Source organism: Trachymyrmex septentrionalis, unplaced genomic scaffold (genome assembly GCF_001594115.1).
Source record: "Trachymyrmex septentrionalis isolate Tsep2-gDNA-1 unplaced genomic scaffold, Tsep1.0 scaffold99, whole genome shotgun sequence".
NCBI lineage: Eukaryota > Metazoa > Arthropoda > Insecta > Hymenoptera > Formicidae > Trachymyrmex > Trachymyrmex septentrionalis.
In genome coordinates, this window is record NW_017306182.1 from 396,369 (window position 1) to 413,081 (window position 16,713).

At 37.8% G+C, this 16,713-nt stretch overlaps 1 protein-coding gene across 1 annotated transcript; it reads left to right on the plus strand.

Annotated features, from left to right (window-relative positions):
- The first annotated feature begins 15,422 nt into the window (after nucleotides 1-15,422).
- Nucleotides 15,423-16,510, plus strand: LOC108756369 (histone-lysine N-methyltransferase SETMAR-like). Its single transcript, XM_018500110.1, has one exon. It carries the CDS (start codon nucleotides 15,536-15,538, stop codon nucleotides 16,508-16,510), a length of 975 nt encoding a protein of 324 aa, XP_018355612.1. The 5' UTR covers nucleotides 15,423-15,535.
- The last annotated feature ends 203 nt before the right edge of the window (nucleotides 16,511-16,713 follow it).

Sequence of the window (16,713 nt, forward strand, 5' to 3'; positions counted from 1 at the left end):
GGCACCATAACGATGAACGTCGAGATATTTCGCCACAAACGATTAAACCAAACTAATGAGATAATCGTGCGTCTCTTATCATGTCTCGCTGAGAATGTGTCTCGCTCTCTCAGTGTGAAGGAACAATCGCAAGTAAAAGTGAGATAGCAATATAATATGTGATAAAATAGGATATGTGTAAGTAAATAGAATATGTGATAAAAAAATAATGTGTGAATATCATATGCAGAACGTCTTTTCCTTTCCTTTCTCCTATATTTTTTAATAAACGTTTTTTCTTTCCTTCGTTACTGATGGTACTTTCCTCAAATCGTCAGCTACACAATTCAAAAGCCGATTCACCATTTGCTGCTTACGATCTCTGGGGGAAGATGTCAAAAATTGTGTTCTCAATTTTGCACATTTCCACTATTGACAATTTTTCCTTATTTTTCATATCGTGAATATCATACATTTCTAGACGAATCAACTGATGTCCAGTTTGTCCTTCCGGAGTTCCTACGGTGTACAGATGACCATTTTCCAATTTTGTAACATATTGGGATATTCCATCGGTTTTCTGCTTCGTAGTTGAAGCAAAAAGCGCATCCGTACCTCCAGATGTCAATTCTGGTGACAATGTAAAAATCTCACAATTGACGGTGCGTCAATACATATCGCCATGTGACATTTAACAAACTCCTTTAGATCGTGCAACCATTCGAAGAATGTATTTCTTGTCATGAAATCTTCCATAAACAAATGACGCAACATTTTGCTCTCGGAGGTAGAGATTCAACTCTTCCATAGAATACATAGAATTCAGCAAACCTCTCGTCTTCAACGCATTCAAAAGACATTAATGCATCTTTCATTGTCTTTGCCTCCCTCATACGTATCTTATTCGGATCTATTTTTCGCTGTTTTACCATATAGGTCTATATGCATCCAATCATCATTCGCAAATTTTTGATAAACGTATTCATAATATGTCTGATATATTAAATTGATTATAGAATATATGTTTTACCCATATACGCGTTTCATCGAACACGTCTTCCTCTTCCTCATTTAATAGTTGTTCTAAAGATTTCTCAGTGGACTTCGTCGGTAGCTCTTCGACTTTTTTATTTTGAGACTCCATCATACACAAATAATACATTCAAAATCACAAAAAAAGTATGACGAAAAAAAAGCCTCGCCCATACGCATATATATATTATTGTTCATCGGACGTGTTAACGGATGTGGTTTCTATCGAGGACACAAAACTACATAAAAATAGACACCCTTATGAAAATTGAAATAACGTCATGCGAGAGAGAACGCATCCGAAAAGAGGACAATAGAGTCTTATAGCATCTTTTGTGGTATCTAGCAAGGAGACAAAACTGCGCAAAAATTGCATAACAGGAAAATTGAGGTAATGTGATGAAAGAGAATGCATCCGAAAGAGAGACAATAAATTCTTATCCCATCTTTAAGGATGTGATATCTAACAGAGATACATAAATACGCAAAAACTACATAAAAGAAAATTGAGATAAAACTATAGATTCTTATTTGATATCTTTTTTGTTAAAAAAATAATAAAAAACGCGACAGTAAAAGTATATAGGGAGAACAGTGATAAAATCGAACGCAATAAAGTGTCATTGTGAAAAAAATTCGCGGCATAAGTGCGAGTGAGAGCGGATCCGTCGTGAGAGAGATCAAATCTTCTAATACGCATCCGTCGGTGCATGTGAGAAACAAAATCTCCTACGCATCCGTCGTGAAAGATCAAATCTTCAAATACACATCCATCAATGCGAGCGAGAGCGAGCGAGTAAACGGCGTCGGTGCGAACGGGCGTTGGTGTGAGCAAGCGAGCGAACGGAGTTGGGTGCGAGTGCGAGCGAGAGCGAGCGAACGGCGTCGGTGCGAGTGCGAACGAACGAACGTGCGTGCGAGCTAACGGCGTCGGTGCGAGCGAGAGCGAGTGCGAGTGAGACAGTGCGTGCGACAGTGCACGCGGGAAAAAAATGCGCGAACTCCCTCAGTCACTCGTTTGCTCTCAAGCTCGCAAGATTGTCGTCACACCGCGTCACGTCGTGACGTCACGAGCTCACACACACATGCGCCCGTGGGGTCGGGGGAGGAAAACCGCGAGAGATGGTGGGAAGAAAAATCAGCTCGCTCATTGGCTGCCCCCCCCCCGCACCACAATACCCCTTCCGACCAGTTTTTCACCCCTGGCCTTTCACCCCACGGGTTCCACCATAGTTTCATATATACATAGCTTTGTTATGCTGAAGACGTCACGCAAATAATATAACTATGAAGTGTGAAACTTCTTTATTCAAACGCGCTTACATGTTTCGGCTCACTTTTGAGCCCTCCTCAGAGACAACACAAATTAACATACATAAACTAAGAATAAAAATTATGCTATTATGGAAAGCTTCCCTACCTCGAGAATTTAAACGCCAAAAACAGTGAAATAAAAAGAAAAAAGAAAATAATGGAAATATTGAAATAGAAAATATGAAAAACTAATTTATCAAAAACCTTAAGATTATAATTAATCATACTGAAAATAAGGACGCTCACCCTGATCACAAATCACAAACTCTGTATTGCAAACATTACTATAAATTATTCAAAAACTGGTTCTCGATATTTTTGCCAGTCAGTATCAGATACAGTGAGTCACTTTCAGTTTTAATTAGTATTCTTGAAGCTTACAAATGAAAAATTTCGCATTGAAACGTTAATCAATCCCATAAAAATGAAAGTTGGAAAGTAATAAAAAATCACGCCAGAAATATTCATTACTGCGTACCAATATACTGACTGACTAGACGTGACAACAACATACGAGGTCTGTTCAAAAAGTATCGCGAATTTTGTGTTTTTTCAAAAATTATTTATTTATTCATGAATATCTATTTTGTCCCCTTCAAAGTAATCCCCATCAGATATTATACACTTGTGCCAACGTTTTTTCTAATCCTCGAAGCACTTCAAAAAATTATTTTTTGTGATCTTGTTCAGCTCCTCCTTCGATGCCGTCTTTATCTCCTCAATCGTAGCGTAGCGTCGTCCTTTCATGGGTCTCTTCAGTTTCGGGAACAAGAAAAAGTCACAGGGGGCCAGATCTGGGGAATACGATGGCTGCGGCATTATTAGTGTGTTGTTTTTGGTCAAAAATTCGCGCACAAGCAACGATGTGTGAGCAGGGGCGTTATTATGGTGCAAAAGCCAATTTTTGTTCTTCCACAAATCCGGGCGTTTCTGGCGGATTGCTTCGCGCAAATTACGCATAACTTGCAGGTAATATTCCTTATTGACCGTTCCGATTGGCCAATACTATTTTCTTCACTTCATCAATGTTTTCGTCTGTTGTTGACGTGCTCGGGCATCCGGCACGCTCTTCGTCGTTCACATCTTCTCGGCCCTCTGAGAACATTTTGTACCACCGATAAACGTTGCTTCGGTCCAAGGTAGCTTCACCATATGCCACAGTCAACATTCGGAATGCGTCCGCGCACTTAATTTTGTTTTGTGTAAGTCTTTATAGCTTGTCTATATTCGGGAGGTAGGTCTTGAGAAGCCCCTCCATATCCGTCTGCAAGTTGAGTCCCTGCGTCCTCCTGATGAATATCATCTCCAAAATTAATCTCTTTCTGTAGTGATATTTCTCATCCAGTATTCTAATGTTCTCCCAATCGAAATCGAAATGGTCTTTTTATAACCAATGCTTATGATATTATGAGTAGAGGTTTCCATCTGATGTAGTTTTTATGCTCCGATTCTTGACTTTAGCTGTCTACACGTCTGTCCCACATAACTTGCATCGCAACTCTTACACGAGATCTTATAAACAACATTCGACTTTTTATCAAGAGGTAAGAGGTCCTTATGTATCCTAATAAAAATTCTCGCAATTTATTAGTACTATAGAACGATACCCTCATACGCTCGCTATTCAATCTGCTAAATTTCTCAGTAATACCACAAATGAAAGGAACAGTAAACCACGAAGGCTGCACTGCTTCTATCCTATTATCATTAACAATACTCTTTCTATTTCCAACTATAATAATTTTCTTCAAACAATTGTTAATATTCTGAAATATAAAATTCAATGGATAATCATTCTCTAATAATACTTTAATAATAAAATACAAATTATCAAGGTGAAATTTAGGATTCGAAAGCAAAACTACTCTATCAATCCCGCGATTGTATCTATTTTTTGAGAAACAGGATGCTATAACCAAAAATTCAAATATCTACCCGAAAAAGTCGGCTTGTGGTACCAATTGAACTCTATCAACTCATTATCCCTAATTATTGTAACATTCAAAAAATTCAATCTATCATCCGCTACCTCTATAATGAACTAAAGCCTAGAATGCTGAGAATTAAAAATATCAAGAATGGAATTAATTGAAGACGCAGGTTCCGCCAATAATATGTCGTCAACAAATCTATAGTAAAAAGGCAATGAAAACCGAATCAAAGACAAAGCTCTAACCTCCAGCTTTCGCATAACTAGATCCACAATGACAGGAGACAACGGAGAGGTCACAGGAGTCCCGTAATTCTGCCTATATATAATATAACACTATCAAAAAAAGTAGAATCTAAAACAAACTGAAGCGCTTTGATGAATTCCTCCTCCGGTAGACAACAATCTCTAGAAATAAATTGCCAATAGTCTTTAACGCAGTTCATGTCGCATAGTCAATGGGGACGTTAGTAAAAAGGCTCATAACATCTAGTAACATTAACTAAAATTCAACGCGTACCATCAAGTTCCTTAACAAGTTTAAAACTATTTTCGATATGACTATCAGCCTTAGGAATTGTTTTTATGATAATATTATGAAGAAACACTGCTAACAAATACAAAGAGTTATTTATCGAAGAAACTATTATATAAATTATAATATTATACAATCTTGCTTATGTATCTTCGGAAGAGCGTAAGCTCTCGGAAATATCCCATCATTACTTAACAAACTTCTGTATGTAGAATTAGCTATATACTTTTTTTCTTTCCAATTAATAAAGCGCGTAAGTCCGTTATCATCCTCCTCGTTAGATCCCTTTCAACTACCTCATAAGTATTTACATCCTGAAGCATCTCATTAATCTTGGAAATGTACCTGTCTATCCAATGCTACCGTCACATTCCCCTTATCCGCACGAGTAAAAATAATCCTATCATTCATATCCCTTAGAAAAACCCTAGTTTTGTTTTTAATTACATTGTTTGCCAGATACCATTCAAATTTCTTCGGCGGTTGAAGATTGTCAAAACTGTCAAAGTACATGACGCGATTTCCTCTTTTCGCATACGCTACCCAATGCGTATCGGGTCCCTCGTACGCATTATTCAGATTTACGATACCGCTCTCGTTTTGACGTACTCCTTCAACTGGTAATTTTGTGCGTATAAAAATGCTTCCAAAATATGGAATGCGCATACGATTTGCAAGCTGTTGCAGTTGCACATTGGTAGTTACTTCCCTTTTTTAACGTTTTATCGACGTTTTTTTTTCTACGCGCGATACTTTGTCCGCGCTTGTAAGAAGAGAAATAAACGTCGCAGCCTTCCATGACGCGATTATGACGTAGTTCTTCCGGCTGACACTCCGCCGCTTTGTTACGGCCTTGGCGACTCCCACCGCACCGCCAATTAATGACTCGAGAATACTGAGCGGTAGGACAGGCAGGACGCCGCCGCGTTTTGCCGTCGGAAGTATCTGCTTGCTCTTCTTTTTCCTAGTTTTCAAACTCATACCAATTTTTGTTTTGTTGCCTTCATAGCTGCTCAAACTGCTGTGGCTACGTAGGCTGCTGAAAAAGTTTCTGCAATCTAGTACTTCCAGTAGCACCAACGTTCTGCTACTATCATATCCGTAAAATTAGACGTTTTTAACCTATGTTAATAAATGTTATTAACCTATAATTCAATTGACAGCTTGTACCTAAGCCAACTAGTTTTGTTTGTATAGTATTTTAAAAGAAGTTATTTTGTAAGAAAATGTGGAAATTTCGCGTGAAAATTTTCGAGCAATAATTTTTTTACGATTACAAATGTAATCCAATTCCGAAACAATGCATCGATCGACTTCATTTGGCTTTTGGCGATGAAGCACCATCCAATAGGGATGTTTATAATTGGTTTGCCGAATTCCAGCGTGGACGTACCTTTCTTAGTGATGAATTCCGTGAAGGTCGTCCATCCATGTCTGTTGTTGTCACTAACTTGATGCTGTGCGTGAAATGATTGAGCGAGACCGGCATATAACATACCGCGAGATTTAGGCATCCTTAGGCATTGACATGAAAGCAGTACATACGATTTTGCATGATTACTTGAGCGTACGGAAACTTTGCAGTCGTTGAATCCTACACAATTTGATCGAAGCTCAAAAACAGGCTCGTGTTAAATGGAGCAAAGAAATGCTCAATCGAGGTCGGTCAAATTTGGTCTACAACATCGTTACTGGAGATGAAACATGGATCTATTCATATGAGCTCAAAAGTAAACAATAATTCACTGTTTGGGTATTTCAAAATGAACCGAACAGAAGTTGTTCATTTACGCAGTGCTGTCAAGCAAATGATTGCTTGTTTCTTCGGTTATACCGGACATGTAACGACCGTGGCTTTAGAGGATCGAAGGTTTGTAAATACTGATTGGTATACAACAATTTGTTTGCCATAAATGAATTACATAGAACAAACCGAAATCATCGCATTCTTCATCATGACAACGTCAGCTGTCACACAGCACGTCAAACTATTGATTTTTTATCCAGTAATAATGTCGAATTGATGACTCATTGTCCGTATTTACCTGATTTATCACCTAATGACTTCTTTTTGTACCCAAACATTAAAAATAAGATGCGTGGTGAGCGATTTGAGTCGCCTGAAGCATCTGTTGAAACATTTCATACACTGATTTCTGAGATTACAGCCTTAGAGTGGAAAAAATGCTTCGAAAATTGGTTCGAGCGTATGCAAAAATGTATCGATCTTAAAGGCGAATACTTTGAAAAACAATAGAGCCATTTACTGAATTTTACATGTTTTTTTTCATATTTGCAGAAACTTTTCCAGCAGCCTACGTACAGCTCTCTCTCTCTATGATAGTCGAATCACTCGCGATAATGCGTTTCCGCACCTTCTCGGCGAGTTATATTGTCAGCTGCGTTCAGCGAGATCGTTACTGTGCGAATATGCTATGTCGTGCTCGCGACACGCAGCATCCAATGAATTAGTTCCGTGATTACCTCTAGCCAATCGCTTCTCCAATCGCGTTCCCGGACTGCAAAACTGATATCCGGCAATATATAGTTCGAAAGGAAGCGCGTTCATCGCACGATTTAACAAGCCTTTGGACAATATTCGCTGCAATTCTTTATCAGAGGTAATCACCGGACCATTGACATGCGTTTGATGACTCGGTAAATTCTAATGCTTCGGGCACCAACGGTATCGTTGTACCTCTGAATCTGCTCCTATATGGTCTGATAATCTGTCCCACAACAGATCGATGCAATTTTCAAACTCTACAGCAGTACAATTTTATGTCTTCCAGCTCTTTTGAGATTAAACTGTGCAAATTATTCGACACAACAAGAAACATTTTGATTACTGATCGATTTCGCTCTACGCAGCTCTATAAATAGGCCCGCTGGTGATATCATTTTTGTGGAAAGAGAAAATATGCAATTCGTGCTCCAGTCGTGGGCAATCAAAGTGACGAATCTCGTTGGCGTAAAGTAATAGTTGATACATTGCCCAGCCGTACAGATTGTTGACGTCATAGTATATCAATATGATGACGGTTTCGATGGATCGTACGACAGCATGTATTTGTTGTTGGCTCGCGCGTACCTGTTTGAACACTGGCTCAGACCACCGCGCATACTGCACTCGATAAACATGACCATGTCAAGGTCTGTGAGCAGTTCAGATCTTATACCGGTGTGCTTTAACATGGAGTCTCACGTGAAGCCGGTAAGGTGTAATAATATGCAGGGTCGAACCTATTACTTGCGACTGTCGCAGAAATTTTTGAAAACGTCTCTTCTGAAAATGACTTGCAAGGTGATAAACACAGCTCCTCCAATTTTTTGACATAGTCAATATACTCGTACGGAAAGATGCCTTTTCGTGTCAGAAGATTAAAATTTTCTTCCGACAAATTGAAAAATTCGCGTTGCAGTATCGTAGCTTATCTTTACTGAGAAAAGACACCAATTTGTCCAATATATACCACTATAAGCGAGAAATCTGAATGAATCTATAAACCATAATTTGACACAATTTTTTTGATCGTTTTTAGTATTATCGACATGTTTAATAAATGAGATATATTTTTTTTTAGTTATCGATAAAAGATCAACGCGTTTTTCGTACGCGATGGCAATTTTTGTAATGACAAAATCGTAGATAAAATGTAAAACACTACTACGCGAATCTTATAATTTAGATTACAATTTGAGTATGCGGGACCTCTGTATCGCCCGGTTAAATGATCGCATACCTACGCATCGTCTGGCGCAAACGATTTCTCGCACACGTGGCAGTGAGTAGCATTGTTGAATTTTTACCAATTATCTTGCATGAATCTGCTCATGGATACATTAGCCAAAATTAGACTGTACACTGTGCATCAAATTTCTGAGTTCTTCCGTGAACCACGCTATCATGGCGAAAACGATAGCCCAACAGTGAACTGTTATACGAGTGCACATAGTATCCGATACTAAACACGTTATGATGATGATACTGGTATGTAGACGATTCTGGATTCCCATCCATCTTTTCCAATGCACACTCCAGACAACGAATGGGTTCTTTCCTGTAATGGTTGTCGAAACTCAGCCACTTATCGTCCTCGCTCGATAGTCTAATCGCGCAATCGTTTAATTTTCTACAGTCCCGCTGTGGATCTCCAATTTAGCGCAAAAGCTAAAATAGTGGAGGCATCTGAAAAAAAGTATTATATTATATTATATATTATATTATATATGTAATATATCATATTATATATATTATATTATATATCATATTACATTATTATTATTATTGTTGTTGTTGTTATGTTGTTATTATTATTATTATTATTATTATTATTATATATCTATCACAGAAATATAATGAAATAAGAGAAGAGCTCAAGAGAAGAATTGATTTGGGGAATGCGTGCTTCTATTCGGTTAAGAAACTACTCGGTTCGCGGATATTGTCTAGGCGCTTAAAAATTAGAATTTACAGAACGATTATTTTACCGGTAGTCCTTTATGGCAGCGAAGCGTGGTCACTTACATTACAAGACGAGAAAAGATTTAGGGCTTTCGAAAATAAAGTACTTCGAAAAATCATCGGGGCAAAACGCGATGAGGAAACGGGCGAATGGAGAAAATTACACAACGCAGAATTACATCAATTATATAATAGTCCGGATATTATTAATGTCATAAAATCGCGTCGATTAAGATGGGCAGGTCACGCGGCGCGTATGGATGAGAATCGAATTGCATATAAAATACTAATTGGTAAACCGGATGGGAAAAGACCATTGGGTAGACCAAGACGTAGATGGGAAGATAATATTAGAATGGACCTTAACGAAATGGGGTACGAGAGTCACAAATGGAGGGATCTTGCTTAGGGACGGGAACAGTGGCGGGATTTGGTATTTGCGGCAATGAGCTTTCGAGTTCCTAACGCCTAATAATAATAATAATAATAATCACAGAAATATTTTTTATGTTCTTTTTTGGTAAGATGTGAGCTGATAAGTCGTGATAGATTCTTGATGAGCGCAGTGTCCCGCGTTGTCATCCTCCAAGTACAAGAAGTTTACGTGTTTGCTTCTCCTTCGATCGAGTCGTCGGTACAATTCCCTTCTCATTAGTGTAGATGTTGATGGAAATATTCAATTTCGAATTTCTTAATTTGAATCAACGTCATTGGAAATTCGATGCCCGTGAGATTTAGAACCGACGTATAATGTGGATATGAGAATTCTCGATGTGTATTCTTTGAGCCGAGTGTAGAGCGGCAATAACAGACCGTGCGAAACACATTGTCCGTGGTTTGCACGTTGTACCGTTCTTTTTAGTAATAATTTCTCGTGGGAGTTTGATATGTCATCCCACGCGCACAGGATTGTGCTTGTTCGCGTTCACCATTAAATTCATGCCCATCCGCTATCGCGTTCCTGAAACTTGATAAGGTAGGCTCGATGACGCGCAACACGTACCACTCGCACAAATTGATCCATTGATATAGTTCATAGTTCCAGGTGGCGATACTTTTATTCGCGCGTTTTATCACCCGCCACGAACTCGCCATTAAAAACAATGTTTATTTTTATAGAGTCATATCGTTGCATTACACTATGCACATGCTCGAGCACAATTTCGTTCGCGCCTTCGAGAAATCGGCGAGGCTCGATATGTTTAGAGTTTATCAGCGTCAAAATACGGCTTTTGAACGCCGGTTCGATGACGCGCCAACGGAGTACCCAGCTCCCACATGCACAAATCTTCCAGGCACAGATTCCTTCAAAACCGCGCGATACATGCGATCAATGATGATGTCTATTAGCGATTAATAATTACGGGCGTTTGATACGGCTTTGCTCCTCCAATGATTCTATAAATTCGTCACATTGCTATTCCCACGAGCTATACTCATCTATAGTACTAAGCAAGGTAGCTTGCTCAATCAAATCACGTTCCATGTTGTCACTTGCGCTGTCGAATTGACTAATGACATTATTTGATTAAATCTTGTTATTTTTATATAATTATGTGCGCTATTTTTATTAATGATATACGTATCATCGCTTGGACATCTCATGCCCTGAAAAAATCTTAAATTACGCTAACAAAGCAGCTATAGTTTGATGAAATTGCAAATGTTGCATTTTTGCAGGTGTTGTATCAAATTACTCGTACATTGATGAATGTAATTTGTCATCGCCAAAATATGTTAATGTCCTTAAAAAAAGTTCTTATATTACTCTGATAAAGCAGTTGTATATTAACTTATATTGCACTATTTGGCAACGTCGTATTTGTATCAATTATATTAATATTAGGTTAAGTAAAAAGTCATCGCGTATTTTTTAGCTCAAAGTTGTATATACAATATCTTCGTCAATAATGAATGAAATTCAAATTTAAAAAAAGGGTTTTAAAGCTTGAAATCTCTACTTTTAAAAGCTTATCACATTTTTTAAGTTTATATGAGTTTGATAATTTTTACATACCAAAAACTACGAACTGAAAAAGACGAAAAATTTTCTTCTCACTTTGTGGATTTGTAACGTGTCCAAAACGAATTTGAGAAAATTTTCGATTACCTATCGTGAAAGCTTGATACTTTCCCTACAAAATCGTTTTTTTTTAATATTCCTACGACTTTTGATTACTGAGTTATCGCGAATTAAATAAAAGAATTATTTTGACTTTAATTGCTCATAACTCCATTAAAAATTGTCGTATCGTATAATTTAAAAAAGAGATTTTTAGAGCTGAAACTTTACTCTATTAAGATATATTTATATTGTTGGTAAGAAAGTAATTGCGGTTTTTACTGATAGATGTCTTTTAAAAAAACGCGATGATTTTTTACTACACCTAATAATTATTATTCTTGAGAAATCTTAAATTACGCTAACAATATCGCATTAAAACTTGCAAATTTGCTGACACTGCAATTTGCAATGTTAATTGCAATACATTAATGTCATCACCGGATGTCTCTAAAAATCTTTTGTTATAAAATCTAACATTTGCATTTTTTATGTCATTGATTGGAACTGTCCTATAAATATCCGCGAAGATTTTTACGGAAAGTGAGTCTGTGTAAAATAGCTAACCGTAGTCGCTTCCTCATTTAATTAGCAATCAGGAACTCGATTTCCGCAATGTGGTGACTTGCATTAATATTTCTTGCCCGATAATGATAATAGGGGATGAGTTATATTGAAGAGAAACGTGATAATTATATATATCAAAGAGTTATTACGCCTAGTACTTGAACGAATGGGTCATGGATTTTCTTTATTATAGACACCTGTGAATGAGTACATCCAAGTCTGAGGGATTCCCATAACATTGTGGATTCATACATTCAACATGAGTTGAGCAAGTAAGTATATTTCATTTATACTTGTTTGTGAAAAATTTTTCTCTATAAATGGCTTATCCGTTTGTTCTTCTCCATTACAGCGTGTCTTCATATACAATTTGTGAGGACGGCGATATTCATATTGGATCGGAGGAAATATTAAAATGTGATAAAATATATATGTAAAAATAAATAAATATAGATTAACCTGGATTAACTCTGTGTTTAAAATTATTTCTTCTCTTTACCATTCCTTTCCATCTCTGCGGCATCGTATTACGCGCGCATTATCACGCGCGACACCATCGCGCGCAACTGTATCATCAAGCTCTCTAAAATAATAATAATTATTATAATTTAGTAGAATAAAAAAGATTTCATGAATAATCGCATTGACTAGATACTGAAGGGAAGATTACATAAGAAGAAGATGGCGACGCATAAGATGTGGTAAGTATGCATGGTAAATATAGCGCGCGGTAGAAACCGCGTTCGGTTGTGGCGATGGGGACCGGCGGCGGACCGCGCTCGAAGGCGGACCATACCAGCGGGGACGGGGGGGACCGGCGGCAGCGGATCACGCTCGGAGGCCATTGAGGCGTGATTACAGCGACGCGGATGTAATTTTCTGCACATCCCTGCTACGTAATTTCCTGCACCCGAAACATCCTTCCCACCCCCTCCCCCCCATACCGCAACATCACTCACTGTGATGTCATCCTCGCACACCATCGCACGTCATCTAGTAACGTCACCCCCTTTCCTCCCCGCAGACCTTCCGCGCCGCGGATACCTACCTGCCCCTCACTCCCCCCCCCGGAGCTCCCGAATTAGAACCGGCCTATATACCCTACTTGTTATACAAATTTGATTAATATTTTATTGTAATGCATAATTATTGAAAGACTATTTTGTTTAACACATGAAGAAAATTCAATAAAATATACGATGATAAAACTGATAACTTTTTTATTCATTTACTTTATTCAAACTTGAAATCTGTAATTACTGATTAAATAACGGCTCTGAAAATATGTGTGTGCATTTATAATAAAGATAATTTAAAACACGTCAATAATGTACAACCTATACCCATTATTATATCTTCGCCGACAAGATACTGTTAAAGATCAATATTCTTATGGAAGTTAGAGTGTCTGTTAAAATTAAAGTAATTAAGAGTAAGAAAAAAAAAGTGATACTATACTACTAATTTTATTAGTTTCATAGACAAGTATCTGTATTTAAAATTCAACAATACTCGAATTTTATTTAAAACTGTAATTTTAATGTTGTCGTCCGAGTTTGATCAATAGAGATAATAAATGTAGAAAAAAAATTGTAATTTTGAATATAAAGATTATAGCATACGTGTATACGAGTACATACTTATTTTTAGCATTTATATAATAAAAAAATCATGAATTAAATAATGTATTATACTATCCAAATATTTATGTTAATAATCACAAATTTGTATCAATTGTCGATAATGTCAGTGTACTTTAATTACTTCCGAGCTTTATGGACTCTTTTCACGGTTACGAAAATTGGTAGACAGTCATGCGTTAATGATCTTTAATAGCATCTAATCAGTATACCTATTAATTTATGACTACTGTTGTGCATGTAATAGTAATTTTAGATTAATGGGTATAGTGACAAATATTTTTATTATAAGCAGTTGTAGTTTTAAATATGTATGCTACTTCCTCGAGCAGTATGATTAATTGCTTGTTTTTAACCAATTATAAAAAAATTAATATAAAAAATATACAATTTAAATCAATAAATAAAATATATGTTGTAGTAATTAAAATAAATTAAGTTAATAATTTCGTGGCTCTTAGAATGAATCCAATAAAATGCATACACAGTGCGACAAATATGTTCCCGGGCAGGGCCTGAAAATCATAATTGAAACAACAATATGCCTATTTTTTGATTTTATTATTCAAAATATTCTCCTCTGGCTTCAATACACTTGTTACAGCGATTCAATAGTGATTCAAATGCATGTTTTAGCTCAGTTTGCGGAATTGCCTGTAGTGCCTGTGTAGAAGCTGATTGGATGGTCGGAATGTCATCAAAAAAAAGCGTCCTTTCAATTTCAATTTCAATTTTTGGAATAATGAGAAGTCGCAGGGGGCCAAATCAGGTGAATACGGTGGATGGTTTAACACAGAGACACGATTTCGATCCAAAAATTGACAGACAATCAATGAAGTGTGACTCGGTGCATTGTCATGCAACAAAGACCAATCTTCTGGATCACGATATTCGGGGCGAATACGATGAATTCTCCATCAATCGCTTTAAAACTTTGAGATAATATGCACCAGTAATTGTTTGGCCAGTTAGAACAAACTCTTTGTGGATAATATCTTTGCTATCAAAGAATGTGATGAGCATTGTCTTGATTTTTGATGGAACTTTTCGTACTTTTTTTGCTTGTGGTGAATTTTTTGACTTCCATTCCGCACTTTGACGCTTAGTTTCTGGATCATATTGAAAGCACCATGTTTCATCACCCGTAACAATTGATTTTAGGAAGTTTGGATTATTTGCTGCGGCTGCAACAATGTCTCTGGAATGATTGATTCTCATTGATTTTTGATCGCTTCTTAATGTGTGTGGAACAAACTTCGCACAAACCTTCATTTTACCCAAATCTTCATGTAATATGGTTCGAATCGTTTCTCTACTGATATTTAAAGCCTCCTCCATCATTTTTAGTGACGCGTTGCGATCGTTTGCAACAAAATTACGTACTTTTTCGATCATTTCGGGTGTTCGAACCAAAATTGGCCGTCCTAATTTTTTTTCATCTTCAAGGGTCTCTCTGCCTTCCAAAAAACGCTTACGCCACTCAAAAACAGCTGTACGACCTAGACATTGATTGCCGTAAATTTGTTGCATCAATCGGAATGTTTCTGATGCACTTTTACCAAGTTTTGCGTTAAATTTAATCACTGCTCTTTGTTCCATATTAAAATTTCTACCTCGACCAAAATCTTGTTTAACATGAACTGTGATATCTTCATTATATGTCAACCAAAATGAATGAAACTTTGACAGATGATAGGGAAATGTTAAACCTTTTAAATGCATGTTTGAACGCACAGATGTTGCCACTGGTTGCTGAGATGTGTTCGTGTCCGGGAACATATTTGTCGCACTGTGTATATAAGCCTTCAGGCTATTAGTGCGTAATATCATATGGTATAATTAATATTCGTTCGGTTTTTGTTAGTAGTGCAAATTTTTTCCGAATATCTCCAGTTCTGGTTGCCTAATCGGGCAATCCAAATATGTTTTGGAAAGGTGACAGTCCGCTCTTTTCATCTGTCAAATTTGGTTTCATTGGCATTAGTTTTGTTTGTGCTATAGACCTGTGAACATGTCGGAGAATAAGGTGCATTTTCGGCACATTTTGCTTTATTACTTCAAGAAAGGCAAGCGAGCTGCGGAGGCCCACCGAAAGATATGCAGCGTATACGGGGACGATGCCTTAACAAAACGTGCCGCTCAGAAATGGTTTGCCAAATTTCGTTCCGGAGATACGAGTCTTGAAGATGGACCCCGCAGCGGTCGGCCCACCGAGGTTGATTCGAATGATATCAAGGCACTGGTTGAGCAAGACCGGACGCTAAAGGTGCGAGAGATTGCGGAGACACTTAAAATAGGTTATGGAACCGTACAAAGGCATTTGCAACAGCTTGGCTACGTGTCCCGCCTCGATGTTTGGGTGCCGCACAAGCTGACCGAGGAGAACCTGGCCAACCGCATATCCATCTGCAATTCACTTCTGAAGCGGCACGAAAGCGACCCGTTTCTCAAACGAATAGTGACTGGCGACGAAAAGTGGATCATCTATGACAACATAGTGCGCAAGAGATCGTGGGGAACCGCTGGCGAGCCGCCGAATGCCACCCCGAAGGCCGGCCTGCATCCGAAGAAGATTTTGCTATCCATATGGTGGGATCATCGTGGTGTGCTGTTTTACGAGCTGCTTCCTCAGGGAAAAACGATCGATTCGAAGATCTACTGCACGCAGCTAACGAAATTGAATCAAGCATTGCGACAGAAACGTCCAGAACTGATCAATCGCAAAGGTGTCATATTCCACCATGACAACGCCAGACCCCACACCGCAATAATCACTCAGCAAAAATTAGTGCAACTTGGCTGGGATGTTTTGCCTCACCCATCGTATTCACCAGACCTTGCGCCATCCGACTATCACTTGTTCCAGTCCCTGCAAAACTCCCTCAACGGGAAATCGTTCGCTGATCAGACAGCTGTGAAAACGTACCTGTACGTACGGACCGGTTTTTCGCCTCTAAGCCCCAGACTTTCTATGAGAGCGGAATAATGAAATTGTTGGAAAGAGATCATCAACAAAAACGGAGAATATATTATTGATTAAAATTCATCCTTTGTATGAAAAAAACTTGTTTCATTTTAGCCTTCAAAAACCGAACGAATATATGGATCCACCCAATATAAGGCGATAAAATATAATTCGCACAATTGCAATATACTTATTAAATAGAGTTAATTGCAAACTTTTCAATT